Source organism: Geospiza fortis, unplaced genomic scaffold, assembly GCF_000277835.1.
Source record: "Geospiza fortis unplaced genomic scaffold, GeoFor_1.0 scaffold381, whole genome shotgun sequence".
In the NCBI taxonomy this organism is placed as follows: Eukaryota; Metazoa; Chordata; class Aves; order Passeriformes; family Thraupidae; genus Geospiza; species Geospiza fortis.
Window position 1 is genome coordinate 3,978,566 of NW_005054348.1, and position 17,932 is coordinate 3,996,497.

At 51.8% G+C, this 17,932-nt stretch overlaps 1 protein-coding gene across 1 annotated transcript; it reads right to left on the reverse strand.

Annotated features, from left to right (window-relative positions):
* Positions 1-15,921: 15,921 nt before the first annotated feature.
* Positions 15,922-17,830, reverse strand: ACTA1 (actin alpha 1, skeletal muscle). Its single transcript, XM_005423207.2, has 5 exons — positions 17,477-17,830; positions 17,173-17,334; positions 16,768-16,959; positions 16,456-16,637; positions 15,922-16,339 (listed from the first exon to the last, which is right to left on the reverse strand). The coding sequence occupies exons 1-5, from the start codon at positions 17,793-17,795 to the stop codon at positions 16,196-16,198; spliced, it is 999 nt and encodes a 332-aa protein (XP_005423264.1). The 5' UTR covers positions 17,796-17,830; the 3' UTR covers positions 15,922-16,195.
* Positions 17,831-17,932: the final 102 nt, after the last annotated feature.

Consider the following 17,932-nt stretch of genomic DNA (forward strand, 5'->3'; position numbering starts at 1 on the left):
GTGTGGTCCAGAAAAACACTGGGTAATCACATGGGTCGTTTCCACATGGTTTTGGCTTGCAGTCTTTTGCAGCTGCACCTCTCCTAGCTCCAGGCAATAAGGGGAATAGTGGACATTTCCTATGCAGTAGGAGTGAGAAAATTACATGTCAACACGTCTTTCAGATCCACAGACTGGCCTCCAGCCAAATCAGAAGCTGTCAGAGTCTGAAACTGGGCTGCTGAGTTTGCTTGGATAAGGTCTGGAGGAGAAGGAAACCAGGGAAAACAAATAAGTTGCTTCTTAAAGAGACATGCATTTTTAAAGTATTTAACAGCATAAACTCCAAATCAGCAAGAAAAACCACAATATTTTTAGACATGTAAACTCTGCTTTCACCTAGATCAGTGTATCTTTGCCAAGTACTGGGGGTAGCTGTCCCAGTCACTTCACAAAACAAGCCATCATGCTGCTCATAGTAGCCTGGTTAGTCCTACAGGTGAAGGTTCTTTGGTTTCATGGGCTTTTATCCCTTTTTGGTCTACACCAGCTTGCCACAGGGTAACACTGTCGTGGGAGAAGGATCAGAAGAGTTGATTCAAATGCTCTTAGGGACAGGTTAGTCAGCAGTAGTTCACATGGCTGCAGAAGTCTCCCAGAACTGCCTGATCCCGATATCCAAAGTTATGGGAAACTTGACCACAGCTGTTGTGAGTTGCAGCCTGCTGGGGAAGCCCTGCAACCCCTCTCTGGCAGCTCTGATCACAAATCCTGTTATTTGTGCAAGTCTCACATTTTTTCTTGGAGCAGGTTGAATCTTTTTGCTTTTACGCCTTAGTGGCTGTGCCTCCAAGCACCCACAGCAGCAGAGCTCGCAGCAACCTTAGCAACTCCTTGTTGTCTTGTCAAAGGTCCATGCTTTCTATCCACCTTGCTAAAAGATGAAAAGGGAGATGTAGCTTCTTGGGTTGTGTGCTAGGAGCGTGGCCAGGAGCAGGGAGAGGCATTTCCCACCCCTGAGTGCCTTCTGGCTTCTGCAGTCCTGAATCTTGGACTGGGCATCCAGTGAGGCTGGCTGCTCACACAGCTCAGCAACCAGTTTTAAATTGTCACAGTGGCAAAGAATAAAGTCCATACTGGTATCAGCTCTTTTTTTCCCCTTTTTTTTCCTGGCCCCTGAAGGTTGCAAGGTTGCACACTGCTGTTGGCTGGTCAAGTGAACAGTTCCTAGCAAGGGAGCAGATCTTACAGCCTGCACTAACGGGGTGCTTGTCACGGCACTGCCCCCAGCCGCACATTTGCAGGCTGCCCACTCAGTCTGAGAAAAACCCAAGTTTACATGCCAGCTGAGTAAGAGGCAGGAGAACTGGGAGACATTTCCCACCTGTCCCTTTTTATGTCCTGCCTGAGCAGCCCCAGTGAGCAGCAGGCTCGCTGGTGACCCCTGGGTCTCTGCTCAGAAGCTGCCTGTCCCATGGCCAAGGCAGGGAGCTGGCGTCCAGGGGTGCAGCTCCAGGGCAGTGCAGGACACCCCACTCTCAGCTACAGCCTGAGTGTTTTTCATGTGGGCTTCCCGCAGCTCCTTACAAGCAGTGGGGTGTGGGCACATGTGGAGGTGACTGCTCACCACATCTCTTTTTCCCTAGTGAATGGGGAGTAAATCCAGAGTTGGCTGCTCTCTAAAAATCCTCATGTATTCCCTCCAAACTAAAGGCTCTGCTAAAGGCTTGGGGCCACTGTGGGCACCTGCATCCACCTCTCCTTCACCATGCTTAAAGGGGTGGTTCAAAACAAACCCAGTCTGAAAGTGCCTGGGTTTTGAAAGTCTGTCAGGAATAACTCGTGTCATTTATGAAGTTCCCCTGAAAGAAAAGGTAAACAGGGATTGAGGCAGTTCACCCTGTGGTGGGATCTTGCTCCTAAGAAAGTCATCAAGGCAGACCTGCACCATGCTCCAAGTGGCAGAGTCCAGCACAGTCGCTTTGCAGTGTGCAAGACATTGCAGGGTTTGTGGTCACCTGCAGGATGCCACCTCCACGAGTCAGGGCAGGAGGCAGCCTGAGTGCACCCACTCAGGCAGAGACAGGTGATGGAGAAGTATCTGTGCCCACACACTTTCCTTCAGTCTCATCTCAAGCTCATATGGCTGCCCAAAGCTGCTCTTGGCTCATGCTCCCTTCCCTCTGGAGCTCTGGGGCAGCCATCTGGGCACTGGACAGGATCACTTTTGCTGTTTCTGCTCGTATTCCTTTTTCAATCCCAGCACATCTTCCTCTCCTTCTTTTGGGATGACACCCAAGAGGCTGGTACAGCATTTGCCACAAGCAAGGGATTCGAAATCTCCACTTAAAGGCTGTGTCTGAGCGCCCATCTGTCACTGAGAGAACATAAGTTTTGGGGGCAAAAGAGACACCTGTGCTGCAACCTGCTCCCAGTCTCACAGCAGCAAGGGAGAGCTGCTGAAACAACGAGTTCTGAAAGATCAGTCCTTCAGACCATCACTGCTGGGCTAGAGGCAACCTCTGGTGGTGGGGACAGAAGCTGTTCCCATGGCTTTGGGATGTTTCTTCCAGCATAGGAACCCATGCCTCACATTCCCCACATGGTGGCCCAGTGCCAGTCCTGCATCCAACAGCAGCCTGCTGTTAGTGATGGATCAGTTTCCCAAGCAGTAAATTGATGGGTAATAACAAATGATCTGTAGAGAATAATTTAATGCTTGAAAAAGCTTCACAGAATTTGCAATGAGAAGGCTTGGGAACAAGGCTGGCTCAAGTTCATATTACCAAATCTGCTTTTAAACACCAGAAATTATTGGCAGCTCAGTGCTGGCTCTGGGTTGATTTCACTGGCAGATTGTGAAATCTCTGTAACCTAATCTCATTGTTCCTCCCCCTGGAAATAAGTGGGTCTTCAAGACAAAAAAACCCTCATTTGGATATAAACTCATTTTATGGATCCCGGTGCCATGACCATGTGCTTTGAGGTCGGTCACTGAAGGTTGCCACAGCTACCTCATTTTTCCTGGAGCACCTCCAGCACCAGTTCACAAAAACTAATGTTTTTGAAGTTCTTTCCCAGATAACCTAGAGAAGCAGTCCCAAAGGATGCCCCAGCTCCTGATGAGCACACGGGGTAGAGGAGGTTGCCACAATGGGGGCAAGATGAAAACTGTGCAGGGAGCCCCTGAGAGGAGTTTACCTGCCCTCGGCAGCACCCTGCAGGTGAGCAGGAGTCCCAGCCTCTCGATGCAAAATTTCATCCCAAATAAAGCCAGTCACATCGAGGGTTCAGCTCGATGTGACTGGCTTCTGCTTCCAAAATTGCACAGGGCCAGCAGGAAAAAACAGGAAATGGTGGTGAAGAAGACAAAGGCAAGCTGGAAAATCACAAGCAGCAGGCTGGGCACAGGCTGACAGCTCCCCCTTCTCTCCCTGCTGGCACCTTGGCTTGTCCTCACTTATACCCATCTGGGACAAGTGCTGGCTTGGAGGACAAGCAGTGGGGTCCCATTGTCCCTGCCTCACCCCAAAGATGCTGCCTTCACTGCTTCCTTAAGACAGTGCAGGGGGGAACCCTGCAGGGAGCCTTCCTGAGGGGAACCTGGTGGAAACAAGGAGTTCAGGCTCGGGGAGAGGCATCCCTAATATGGTCTCAGCCACGCTGACTGGCTGGGGGCTCCTGGGGGAGGAATGGAGCCCCTTATAAAAGTACCCAGGTCCTCCCACAAAGGCAAACCTCCCTGGACTTCAGCAGAGCTGCAGTGAAGCTTGCTTGATATGGGAATTTCATCCACCCTTTGGAGATTATCCAAGCTTTCTTGGGTTTCATATGGCATGAGGTGGTGGCCTGGTCTGTGCGTGAGCTGGCGGATGCCAGCAGAGAAATCCCCTTTTCAAGCAGCACACGGCTCCTGCCAGCATCACTCTGGGAAGGAAACCTGCTGGTACCCCCCTGCCTTGCTCCCTGCTCCTCTCTCCCTGCCAAAGCAGCAGCAGCAGCAGCAGCAGCACATGCCTCAAGGGTGCAGACCAGTGCCACCACATCAGTGCCAGCCCCACTACTGCTCTTCTCCACAGCAGGACCGGCAGCAGCTCCTCTTTGCTTTTGCTTCTTCCAGATGTGCTCAGGCGCCCGGCTGTGTGCTGTAATCACCCCATCCACACCCTAAGCAGCCTCCTTGGCCCCAGGAGCCACGGGTGGGGAATTCCCTGACCCGCAGGGCTGCCCAGGGCGGCAGCATGCCCGGCACACCTGGGCAGACCCTGCCACCCCTGGGGAGGGGGCACTGCGGGAGCTCCAAAGGGGCCGGGCCGAGCCTGGGGCTCACTGGAGCTGGGGTGCCTGGAGCACAAATGTCCAGTCCCAGATGTTTCCTGCAGCACACGTGGAGAACGCTTGGAGGACCACGTGTGCCAGAGGAACGCTGCTGGGCTGTGCACCCCGAAAGGCAGCACATCCATCCCAACACGGCCAGCACGAACGAGTAGCAGAAAGGATGGTGCTTTTCTAACAGCTATTCTCTGGCTTATTAAAAAAAATTAAAAACATTTTACTCGTTTAGAGAGCAGCTCCCTGACTTGCTCAGAAATACAAACCCATGATCTGCTGGCTGTGTGTCGGGGCAGGAGCACCACAGCCATGCCAGCAGTCACACTGCAGCTGCTCGTTCAGAGCAGGGCAGCCCCCCGAAATAGCGCTCAGAGCGGGGAGCCAGCCCGGGCAGCCGTGGGCTTAGCGAAGAGAAAGAGCCTTGAACAAAATGTCAGCACCATGAAGGCATTTGCTCAGGTCTCAGGGAGGATGGAAATGCATGGCACACCTTTAAATGGACATAAAATGTGCCATCGGCGGGGTGGGATCTATTTTTAACCCCTTGGAGTCTGCAGATGTGCAAACCCCCTGAGAGCTGTAGGGATCAGCTTTTGGCTACCGGGCTGGGAAATGCCGCGCAGCCAGGGTTGGTTTATCCCCCAGCGAGGAGGGAGATTAAAGTCTTATCGTGCCCCTTCCTTCGCCTCGCTAGCAGCCCCGGCCGGCAGCCTGAGGGCGCACATACCTGCTAAGCACCGCCAACCGCTCACCAGCTTTGCAGTTTTCCTTTTGGAAAAGGACTTTCTGGGCCTGGCTAAATAACCTCGGCACCCCCGGGCTGTGCCTGAGGGAGCTGCAGGAAATGCTGCTGCAAGGCCAGGAGCGGCAGGACACGCCGGGGAGGGTGAGGCGCACGCCGGGACGCGCTGGTGGCCGCCGGCGGCGGGACAGCCCTGCGGCAGGGGCTCAGCCCTGTCAGCGCCGCTGCGAAGCCACCAGAGCGGCGTGGCAGCCACCCTGGCCTGTCTGGCATTGTCCTGCACCCCCGACACCCGCCAGCCCAAGGCTCCTCCAGCTGTGTAGGTAAAGCACCAGCGCTCCTTGGCGGGCAGCAGGGTGTGTATCTGCAGCCCTTCACATTGCACAGCATTCTGTAAAATCACCCGTCGTGTCTTAAGGGTTTCCTCATCACTTCCTGGGAGGAAATCCAGCTGTTCAGCAAAGCCAGTAATGATTTAAAATGCAGAAAAGCAAACACTACAGACATTTCCCCAGATTAAAGTTTTAATACATTTGTCTCTGGACACCTGTTTGTCCCCTCTAGCACTCTCCATCCTCCAGCAAAGCAGCCTCCTCACAAGGACATTCACCAAAAATCCAGCTGCAATCAAAAAGCAGCTGTGGATCCTGCAGCATCCCTACAAGAAGGGTACCTCAGTTCTGCTGTCACATGGCTTGGCTCTCAGATTTCAGTTCTCAGAGGATGGGGAGCAAGCAAAACTTGTGTCCAGTGGAAAAAGCCCCAGCTTGAAACCCAGCATCCCTCCGAGGCACCAGAAATTATCTTGAGAATGGTTTTGACAAATGGATGCTCTTGAGGAGAACCTGTGCACCACTTGTGAGCTGCTCCTCCAGAGAGTGCTGACATCTGCCTGTGTTGTTTATAATGAATTATCCACTCAGCACTGGGAACCTGTTGGCTCTGGAGAGCAGTGTTAGGCTGGCTTTCATCTCCCCAGCCTGCTGGTGGGAATCCAGCCTCAGCCTCCTGTGAACCAGACTCCTCCCTGCAAAAATCCACCCTGGAGCCCTGACCCCCTTGTCCCTGCCACCGCACAAAAAGTGAGACATCCACATCCAGGAGCATCACTGTAAGCATCAGGCAGGCTGCTTCTGGAAAATTATGTGCTGATTTTGCCACTGAAAAGAGCCAAGGGTGGCATAGAAAAGGAGCTGGTTGTGGAGCATACAGAACTAAAAAAGCTTCACTGGGCCAAGTTCACAGGAGAAGCTCACTGAGCAGGACATTTTGCTAGCAGTGGCTGCTGAGGTGGCTGGCTTTACCCCTGAGAGAGGAGAATGGGATTTTGGGGTTCTCCTGGCACTCCCACAGTGTGTGGGCACCTTGTCAACCCCACAATCCTGCTCCCCATGCCCTGCAAGACCAGAGAAACATATTCCTCTGGCTCAAATGGATGAAACACTCATTCATTTGTAGGTGTAGAGCCCTGTGTGCCTGCTTCAGATGCTGTCCCGTGGTGCTCAGCCCCATTGTCTGCTCCAAAACCTCTTCAGAGGAGGGCACTCAGGATAGGTGAATGAACACTATGGCAGCGCTGCCCTGCTGAGCTGGACAGAAAGAAACTGGCTTCCTGTGAAGTCCTTCAGAGCCAAACCACATCCAGCAGAAAGCAGTTAGCTCCTGCACACAGAAAGGGGTGAACAGGAATAAAAGCAGTTCCTCCAGTCACTGAAGTCTCAGAAATAGGGGATGCTGTAACCCCACCAATCTGCTTCCCAAGGGGCTGGCTTTGGCTGGGGTAGAGTTAATTTTCCTCACAGTGGCTACTGTGGGGCTGTGTTTTGGATTTGTGCAGAACACAGGGTTGATAAAGTGGAGATGTTTTTGTTATTGCTGAGCAGGGCTTACACAGAGCCAAGGCCTTTCCTGCTGTTTCTATTGCCACACTGGTGAGGAAGTTGGGGGAGAATGGGAGTCTGGGAGGGGACACAGCCAAGTCAGGTGGCCCCAGCTGACCAAAGGGATGGTCCAGACCATATGGCATCATGTCAGTATAAAAAGTGGGAGGAAGAAGGAGGAAGGGGGGGACATTTGGAGTGATGGCATTTGTCTCCCCAGGTAACCATTACATGTGATGGGGCCCCACTTCTGCAAAGGCAGGCTCAGGATATATTGTGTGTCCCACATTCAGCCCCCATCTCTCATTCATCAGTCATTTGCAGATGATCACTATGGAAAAAGGACTGGCAGGGAAAAAATAAGATCATGCATTCATCCAAACCACTCTTTAAAAGAAATTTTCATGTGTTTGTCCCTCCTTGCCTGTTGTTTGTGAAGAGGAGATAGAAAAAGCAGGTCAGGACTCTTCCTTCTACTTTTATTGGCACTCCTGCTGTGCTTCCCAGTACAATTTCCATGCATTCCTCATGTCCTTTTGCCTCATCTCCCCTGTCCTGCACCCACTTGATAACCACTGAGCTGTCAGCATTTGGAAACAGGCTTTATTGCAGCTCCAGCCAGCTGGGGAGGAGGATGCAGCTCTGGAGATGTGTCCCTCCTGTCCTGCACATCTCAGCCCTGTCAGCACAGAGGCACCCCACAGCCACAGCCAGCTGGGGGCAGTGACCTGGAAAGGGCTCCCGTGTGTGCAGGGGCCAGGGCAAATGCCAGCAGGGACCCCCTGAGGCTCCGCTGCACTCCATAGCTGGGCAGGGAGCAGCTCCAGCAGCTCCCCAGCCTCCCTCCAGGCACTGTGCACAGGGAGAAGAGCACTGCCTGTCGGGATGGTTGGCATGCTTCCCTGGAGTGACCTCCCCCTGCTCCTCCACACATCCTGGAACACCTGCAGGAGCTCGGCTCAGACAAACCTTCACTCTGCTCTTCTTCCTCCACCTTGTGCCCAGCAGACTGAAGCCACCCACCCCTGCCTCCTGGGCTTTTTCATGGTGGAAAAGCCTAGCAGCCCATTTGATCTGGTCTTCAGAGGGCAGTCAGCATGCAGGGACTTGTGGTCTCCTTTCTATCTTCCCTTACCCCTCCAAACTGTTCCCTGGTTTCCACACTGTGCCACTAGAATCCCCTCCACAACTTGAAAGGCTTATTTAGAGAGTCAGATATAGCAAGGCATGACTTTATAAATAGAGAGGGGCATGGTTGGGGACTGTGCAACATGACTCACAAGTCAAACTGCCAGTGAAGGACTTATCAGACACTTGCTTTAAATATTCATTTAGCAATACCAAACCCTCCTTACAGTTACACCTCCCATATGAAAACACCCTCCCCATGTGCAGTCAGTGTATTCATGCTGCTTTCTCCAAAACTATTCCAAAGCCACTTACTGTTGTTCTGGTCAGAGATAAACCAGGGTCAGAAAGGAAAACACCTCCTTGGAGTCTGAGCCTGCCACTGCTTCCAGCACTGCAGCTCAGCACTCTTTTCCAGCACAAAGTCAATGGCACAATGATTATGTCATAAAACATTTTCTCTCTTAATGCTTTTTTTTTTTCCTACCCATGTATCTCATTTGTCAAAACTACATCTCCTACAGAACACCTGTGGTCCAGACTTGGGTTTTACTGCTCTTCACTTTCCTTCTATACCTTCATTTGCTCAACTGATCCCTAACTGAGACAGATTCTTCCACAGAAAATGGAGAAAAATAGATGGGAATTATGAAATGAGCAATAAAATCTCTACAGAACAGGCAATTGATTCAATGCATGCATCTTATACATTCCATGCCTCAAGCCATGCCAGGTTCTGGACCTACAGCAGCAAAATTAATTATTCCTTCTTTCTCCTTTCAGCTTCCTCTTGCGATTGCTTTTATTGCTATGGCTTTTTTACTTGAGCTGGGATCTGATCATTCAAGCACTTAAAAATTACCCAAATCTGCAGGTCCCTCGCAGCTTCAGTGGGGCTGAATGAACTCCAGCACATTTGGATGGCAGCAGAGGGTGCCTGAGACTGGGTACACAGGCTGAAACTTTGCTGCAATGCTGAAATGGAGCCAACCTAACACACACAAACAGAAATGAACACTGAGTGTAATGTCACTGCAGCACCCAGAGCCTTCTCCATTACTTCTGTGCTGCAGAACATCCCAGACACCTCCCCTTTACGTGGCTATGCCTCCATCCCAGGATTTGTCCTGTCCTTGCCCAAACTCCCCTGCCCAGGCACGAGCCCTTCCCCTGCCATCTGCTGACCTTGCAATATTTTCCATGTTATTCTTTTCTCTCCCCTTTTTATTTTTAAACAGTGATGCACATTCAGCAGGTGCACTCCCCAGGCTGCCCACATCCTGCTGCAGCCTTTGCCTCAGGAAGCTGCAACTGGTGAAGAAACCAAGCACCCCCAGTTTGGGCAGAGCCACACCTGGTTTCTGGATTCTGATCAAGGTTTTGTGGGAGGAGTTACATCAACTTTCTGTCAAACAATTGCTTCTCCACTCAGGCACTTGTGCAGCGGGCACTAAACAAGATAAAGCAATGTGTCAGCAGAAGCTAAGTAGTTCAAGGATTAAATTACACCCTTTTAAAACTGACTTTGGAATTTAGCTCCAAGTTCCACTTAATACCACATTTTGCTGTCTAAGCAGAACCAATCTTCTTTATTAACCTGTCTGGCATTTAACCCATCAAATGTGACCAGAGGAATCATAACACCTTGGCCATGCAGTCTTGGCCAGGATGGACTGTCTTCAGTGGACCAACAAAAATTAAGGAAAGAAAGAATACATCTCAAAGTAGAAGATCTAAAATCAATCACCATGTTTCTCCTGAAAGATTTATCCCAAGAAAGACTTTTCATATAGTCCCTGAGTAGACTGGTTTGAACACTGTAATTCCCCTGAATTTGTCATTTCTATTACATTTTAGGAATAATCTTACCACAAAGGGCTCTTGGAGGACCAATATAGAGGCACCACACCCAGAACGAGGACAGAAACTGCTGGTGTTCGGGGTTGCTGGTGGGAACAGCTTGGGAGGAATTGGGAGGTCTGGGCTCTCAGCAAGGCAAAGGACCTGCAGGAGGGGCAGCCAGAGATTCCCAGAGCCACCTGTGGCTACTGCAGCCTCCAGCTTGTGGCTGCAATTGGAAAATGTTCAGATTTCAGGACTTTCTCTGGTATTTGTGCCAGGAAATTGGTCTGTATGACTTTCAGAGCTAAATTTAGGATCACAAGTATTTCACATTCCCCAAACACCTTCTATGACAACATCTCAAACCCCTTTATGGGCATTAGCTATTCTTCTTTATCTTCCTTTGAGATGGAAAATAGGAAAGCCACTTCACTGGCAACAAACAGGGCTGTGAATGTTGACTTGTTCATGGTCACAGAGGAAAATTGTGATGGAGGCTTGGTATGGGAAAGGAGAAAGGAGGGAGAAAACCAACTTTCCAGTGTGAACTGCTTGGTTCCTGCAGTCACAGAAACATGGCCTGCCACCTGCTGCAGTGCTGCTGGGATTAAGAAGGAATAACACCACCGCTACTTCAAAATGGCTTGGATAACAAATTTCTGGTAGCTCTTAGTAGATTTTTTTTTTTGTTTTAAAATGTTTCTAGTGTTGAGGATAAGGGCTTCCAGGACAAGAAATCCCTGTAGAGAAAATACCCTGCCCTTGGAAAAGTGTCTCGGTCCCCCCAAACCACTCTGAAAAACTTCTGGCAAGAAAGTGGGCAGCTTTAGCGCCTGGACCTCCCAATTTTCAGTGCAGAATGTAGTGCAGGGCAGGCAGAGCTCCCCACGGTGCCCTTTGGTGGTGCTCTGCAGGCACAGTAACAGTGTTGTTCAATGCTAGCAAACTCAAACCCGTTTAGACTCTTATGCCTCTGTTATTGTAACTATTTTTTGTGATTATTCCTGCTAAAGGGAATTAAAAAGTCACAGAAGGAGGTACAGTTGCCCTGGGAAACCTTGAGGGCTTCTTTTGTGCTGATCTGCTTCAGATCTCCTTCCCTCCCTCTGCAGGCAGGCACAGGGAGGTTTGGGAAGAGCAGGACTGTTCTGCCATTGTCTGCTCACGGAGATTCTTGCATTGCTCCAGCCCCCAGCCCTTCCCCTTCCCCAGCTCTGACCTGCCCAATGCAGCACCAGCAGCTCAGAGCTGGCCACCCCAAGCAGCAGTGCAAACTCCCTTTATTCTGCACTCAAATAGGTTATGTAGTGCCTGTGTCTGGGGGTTTGAGGAAGCAGCGGTGTGAGGGGAAGGGTGACTCTCCTGTGACCACCGTCACTCTGCCCGTGGGAGCCCCCTTGTCCCTGCCTGCCTGCTCCAGGGCAGCTCTTCCCCCGGGGAAAGAACAGAGCTACGCCCACACAGGGATCTCCTCACACACCTGCAGCCTTACAGCTGCTCTGGAGAGGGGACAGCCCAGCGGGAGGGTGACAGGGCGTGAGCTCCCCTGCAAGCACAGCCCAGCTCCCGGTGTCTGTGAGCCGGGCTCCAGGGCTGGTTGGCGCCTGCTGGCGCTGGCTCTGGGCTGCTCAGCTCCAGGCATGTGCCAGAGTCTTCTTACAAGGCCATCTGCCCCCTTTTCCCTCCTCCCTCCAGCAGTAGATTTCTCAACTTTAAAGCCTTGTTTACGCTGGAAGAGAGAGAAGCTGCTGGAAGCCAAGCAGTGAGGGCGCAGGGGAGCGGGGAGTGTTTGTTTGGAGCGAGTTATGGGTGGCAGTGATGTGCCAAGGAAGAAAACTGCTTCCAGGGATCTATATATATGCAGCTCCCTGAGGTGGGGTTACAGAGAGGCTCCTCCCCGGGCTGCCTGTGGCACTCCCTGAACATCAACAGCCAGAGCTGCCTCCAAGCTGCAGCTTTATTTTCAGAGCGTGGCCTTGAGCAGCCGAGACAAGACGGGGTTTGGCCGTGCTCCCTGCAAGCACACGGGGTGGGCGGCCAGAGTCACCACACTGAGGGGCTTGCTCACTGCTGGCCCCAGCTCTGCCCTGGGCAGTGGAGTTTCAAGGCTGACAGGGTGTCCTGGAGGGGGGAAATGAAAGATTTCCCCAACATCTGCTCATCCCCATCACACAGAGCCCACAGCCTGAGTGGGAGCCAGCGTTGCTCCAGCTTGCCCTGTCACAGAGCAATCAGCAGCTGCTTTGTATTTCAGATTCTGTGCAAATGAAAAACAGAGTCTTAGCAAGCTGCAAATACAACTACTTCCCCAAGCCTGCAGCCGGAACATTTTGGTCCCTCCAAAACATGTTCTGGCCATGAGGGTCTGAAGAGGACCCCCAAAGCCACCAGCAATTCCCAGGAAAGCGCTCAAGGCTGGGGGACACTTCCAATGGTCCTGTTGCTAAAGCAGCCCACGCTGACTGGCATCTGTCCCACGTGGGAGCCCTGCACACCAGCGCTGCCTGCAGTCATCTGCTGGCTGATCAATAGGTTACAGTCACCCTTGTGCACTCCATTTTCCAGCCCCAGGAGATGAGCCATGAAAATCTATACAACTGCATAGCTCTTTTTTTTTTAAGAAAAAAAATGCCTGTTTGGTTTAAAATAAGTAAATAAACAAATATGCCCTAACAAGAAACATTCAATTATTTCTTCCTGTGGATTAATGAAGTAGAAACAGCACAAAATTTTCCTATAAAATACAATTGTTTGAATCTTTGAAGGTCTTCATTTTAATGCCTCACTTTAGGAGTTTCCTGTGAAAGGCAGTGATAATTTTCAAGTGTCCCTTTAGTAAAACTCTTTTAATAAATATTACTGGCCAAACCTCCATGGGAGGCACACAGAGTACACAGGAGTGGGGCTGCACTGATGCCAGGTCTGAGGGGGTGTTCAGGTCCTCCCAGCAAAGCCAAGCCCAGTAAATACTGTGGGTCAGAGTGCTTTTTATTTCTGCAGTTTTGGAACCCAAGGGGAAAAGCATGTTGGGGTGCCAGCTTCCTTTGCACAAGGCCATCACCTTTGTGGGAGGGTAGCCCATCCTGGGACATGTTCTGCTCTCTGTGCAAATGCACATTTCCACTTCAGCAAAATCTGTACCAAAATAAAACTAGGAAACCCCTCCAGTGTGCTCATCTTCTCCAGGATTTCCTGTGCTCTTTTGTTCAGAGGCCCCCTCAAGACTTTCCCTCAGAATCCAGGTTTTCCCTTAGCTCCTTATATAATTGAGGTAATGGCCCAGGCATCTGCAGATCTGGGGGAAGCTTACATCAAAACCCAGTCATGACTGTGCCTCCCAAGCTCATCTAAACAGCTCCACATCATTTTTGGCCTTTCAAGGACTCTTCCTCTCTTGAGATTTTCCATCCCTTGGTGATATTTGGACCGAGGGCAGCTTCTTGTCTTGCCCACTGGATGTAGACTGAAGTTATGGAGGGTTGTCCAGCACTGTTCCAGCTCTGGATGCAGATGGCTGTGGAGCCAGCAATGAGCTGCAGCCCCAGAGGATGTTTTTGGTGCAGGGAAGAGCCATTCCCTTTTGTTACCCTCCCTCCCACAGAGTGTGAGCATCCTGCATCCTTCCTTCTATCCCCTTTTACTCCTCTGATGCCCCATTTATCCCTCTGCCTTTCTCAAAACAGAGGATGCTGGTCTTGGGGATCCTTTGGGTCCTGGGGATCCTTTGCCTGCTGCCAACAGCGCTGTCAGAGGCACAGGGAGGGCAATGAAATTACTGAGAACTGCACAATAATACCAAACCCAGGCCACTGTGCACAAGCAAAATCCTCCAAACCACCTTCCCAGCAACGGGGCTTGTGAGCCATATGAAAATCCAACTCACCTGTTTCCAAACAATCTGTGTCTTCAACTGATAAAAATATTAAGGCAAACCCCAAGCTCAAATAAAAGGCTGGTTTCAGGATAAAGAGAGTGTTTCAGTTTGAAATTAAAACCTGAACAGGGTGGTTTCATAGGTTGAAGACTCATGGCATCCCTGTTCACTGATTAAGCAACAAAAACAGCAAACCAGTTATTTCTTTTCAGCTGTAAGAATGTACTTTAGGTCATTTATCTTCAGCTGGAGGAAACTGGCACAGAGGCCGTGGAGAATACCTGATGCTGTGGGTTAGAGCGAGACCAAATGCTGCTGCTAGAGGCAGCAGACAATGACAAGGCAGTGGCAGCATCAGTCTCTCAGTGCAAGGCAGTCTGACTGTTGAAGGACTCACTTCTGCCCTGCCCACAGTTGTGCTCATGAGGGGTCCTAAACCCAGGTTTGGCACTGCAAAATACAGGCCTTCATTCAGGAGGAGTGAGCATCTCCTGATCCCTTTGATTTTGATCAGGCTGGAGATGAGTGGCTGGCTCAGCATCACTTGCCCTTTCAAAAATCAGCCTGTCCCATTGTGGGTTTAGGGCCATAAATTAATATTATAGGTGAAAAAGTGGAGTCTGAGAATGCTGTCTAACTCATGAGGCTACTATTCTAAGCTAACTTGTATCTGTGCTTTTAAAATGGTCTTTTAGTTAAATAGCAGAAGCAGGTCCTAAAATCCATCTCACCACCTAAGCCACACCTGAACCTGAGATCAGGGGTCAGGTACTGAGGACTTAATGCTAAGTACCTCCCAAAATCCCAACAGGGAGCTGACAGATGGAGCATGTGCCACTTCACAAATGGCAACAAAAATTCGTGTTTGCCTTTTTAGAAGCAACAGTTCTTTTGAGAAGCAACTACTTTCCAGTCCCTCCCCAGGCACTGAGAGCCCTTAGGGCTGCCCTGTGGCCCTCCCTGCTCTCAGGTACCAGGGAAGGACCAGGGCAGCTCCTCCCACAGGCTTTTGCTTTGGGATAGTGCTAAACAAAAAAGTGAGCTCATGCATGGGTCTCAATGCAAGTAACACCAGCAAAAATGCAAAACAAATGCACCCTTAGCATAGCCACAGCAGAACAAAAAACCTTCCTGGGCTGGAAGTTCATTGAAAATCATCTTCTTTACCTAGTACTGCTGTCTCCCGCAGCAAAAGAATATCCCAAAACTCAGGCACTGCTTTCAAGACAGGGTGCTGTGCTCCAGGAGTCCTCCCTCTTCATAGGCTGATGGCTCCTGCACGTGTGTCCTGACCCGGGAACATGTGCCAAGCCTGGCAGGGCTTTAGGATGGCTCCCAGGGGGAGGGGAGCTCCCAGAGGGAACACCTGGTGGGTGTGTGTGTGTGTGAATGCTGGAAATAAAGAGGGGTCCCGGAGATCCCTTGCCCCAGTAAGAGAGAAATGACACAGGCCAGGAGCATCTTTCCCTCCTTCCATTCTGCTCTGCCTCCTCACCGGCAAATAAGGCAGGCAAACGCCCTCGGCAAGGGGAAGCCCCTGGAGTTTTCCTTCGGGCTCCTGGGGAGTTCCTGAGTGCAGGACGTGATCCCGGGAAGGGAAGGGGTGGTTCGAGGGGGCAGAGGAGGGGGTGGTTCCTCAGCAGGCAGCTCCCCGTGCGTGACCACTGGCAAGGGCAAGCGTGTCAGGCAGGGTGAGGAAGTGGCCCTGGCTGCCCCCAGCCCCCCGGGACAGCCCCAGGGCAGGTGGGCTTCCCATAAGTGGAGTGGAAAGCTCTTTATTTAACCTGCACCCGCCACCTGCCCTCAGCACCAGCCTTGCCTTCCTCGGGAGCATGCCAGGGCTACTTTTTTGGCAGGCTGAGCCAAAAGAAATGTTTTGCAAGCAAAGGCTCCAGGTAACCCTTTCCCGCCTGGGACTGGCACGCCGCAGAGCATCGGGCACTCCCATGGCAGCAGCATGACGCTGCACTGCCCTCAGTGCCACCGAGCAGCCTGCAGCCCAAGGAGTCACAGAGCTGGCTCCTCTGGCTGGGCTCCTGTCCCCTCCCCAGTCCCCATCCAATCTGGGGACTGCAGCCCCACCGCCCCCACGCCAAGTCCACAAGTGATGGAAGAACCCGAGCAAAAGACGACAAACGACAGCATTAGGGGTGTGACAGAATGACTGATGATTTAATGCTTCTTGAAGTTTTTTGTTTCCTTCCACAGGGCATTGGTTTTAAAAACAAACAAAACGAGATAAAATAAATTAATTTATGTACACTTTACATACACTGTGTCACATGGAGCTTTGCAGCAACAGTAACCAGAAATTGTTACAAAATAGAAAGTTACATGGCTGTTGCAGGCCCTCGGCCGCCTGCAACCTTGAAGGTTGTCATCCTGAGCGTGGTTGGCAAAGTGATCATGTAAACATGTTTAGAAGCATTTACGGTGGACAATGGATGGGCCAGCTTCATCGTATTCCTGCTTTGTGATCCACATCTGCTGGAAGGTGGACAGGGAGGCCAGGATGGAGCCACCGATCCAGACAGAGTACTTACGCTCAGGCGGGGCAATGATCTGGAAAACACCAAGAGAGCTGGGATCAGTACACAGGACTCTGCTGCAGGGGGCAGGTACGGGGCTGGGCACAGCCCCATCCAGCTGCTCCCAGGAGCTGCGTGCTCCAGCCTTACCTTGATCTTCATCGTGCTGGGGGCCAGGGCTGTGATCTCCTTCTGCATACGGTCAGCAATACCTGGGTACATGGTGGTACCCCCAGACATGACGTTGTTGGCGTACAGGTCCTTCCTGATGTCAATGTCACACTTCATGATGCTGTTGTAGGTGGTCTCATGGATACCTGCAGACTCCATACCTGGGGGCAGCAGGAGGAAACAGGCAGGCACAGGTTAAGTGCAAAGCGAGAGCTGACACCTCACAGAGTGGGGTGACTCTGGAGAGAGGGGAGAGCTGCCAAGGGAAGAGAGAGGGAGGGGGGCACGCACCAATGAAGGAAGGCTGGAAGAGGGTTTCTGGGCAGCGGAAACGCTCATTGCCGATGGTGATGACCTGCCCGTCAGGCAGCTCGTAGCTCTTCTCCAGGGAGGAGGAAGAGGCAGCGGTGGCCATCTCGTTCTCGAAGTCCAGAGCCACATAGCACAGCTTCTCCTTGATGTCACGGACAATCTCACGTTCAGCTGTCAGGGGGAAGCAAAGACATCAGTGTTTGCAGAGGAGGAACAGGGAGCACTTGCGCTGCCTCCATAGCTCTGCTGGCACTCCACACCCCCAAGCGCACATAAGCTCCTCCCGGGGACTGTTTTCAGGGCTTGCAATGGGGTGAGAGCAACTCTAAAAGTGTGAGGGTTGGAAATGGGAGGGATCTTTTTGGAGGAGGGAATGGTGCTTACCTGTGGTGACAAAGGAATAGCCACGCTCAGTCAGGATCTTCATCAGGTAATCCGTGAGGTCCCGGCCAGCCAGATCCAAGCGCATGATGGCGTGGGGCAGGGCATACCCTTCATAGATGGGGACATTGTGTGTCACACCATCACCAGAGTCCAGCACGATACCTGTGGAGACAAGAAGCAGCCGTGTGAGAGATGTGGCCACAGAGGGTCCTGCCCTGGGGGGGCAGAGTGCTTGTCAGAGGTAGGGGACCAGTCCTGGGCGTCTCTGCTCAGGGAAGAGGAGCCAGCAGGACTTTGCACTCACCAGTGGTACGGCCAGAGGCATACAGGGACAGCACAGCCTGGATGGCCACATACATGGCAGGGACGTTGAAGGTCTCAAACATGATTTGGGTCATTTTTTCACGGTTGGCTTTGGGGTTAAGGGGGGCCTCAGTGAGCAGAGTCGGGTGCTCCTCTGGGGCAACACGCAGCTCATTGTAGAAGGTGTGGTGCCAGATCTTCTCCATGTCGTCCCAGTTTGTGATGATGCCATGTTCAATGGGGTATTTCAGGGTCAGGATACCTCTCTTGCTCTGGGCTTCATCTCCTACGTAGGAGTCCTTCTGACCCATACCCACCATGACGCCCTGCAGGGGAGGAAAGCGGGGACTCAGCAACCTCTCCACGGGCAGCAGCACGGGGCTCCCCAGCAGGACAGGAGGATGCCGAGGGCTGGAAGGCAGCAGGGATCCGCAGCCACGGCTGTGGCAGGGCGTGC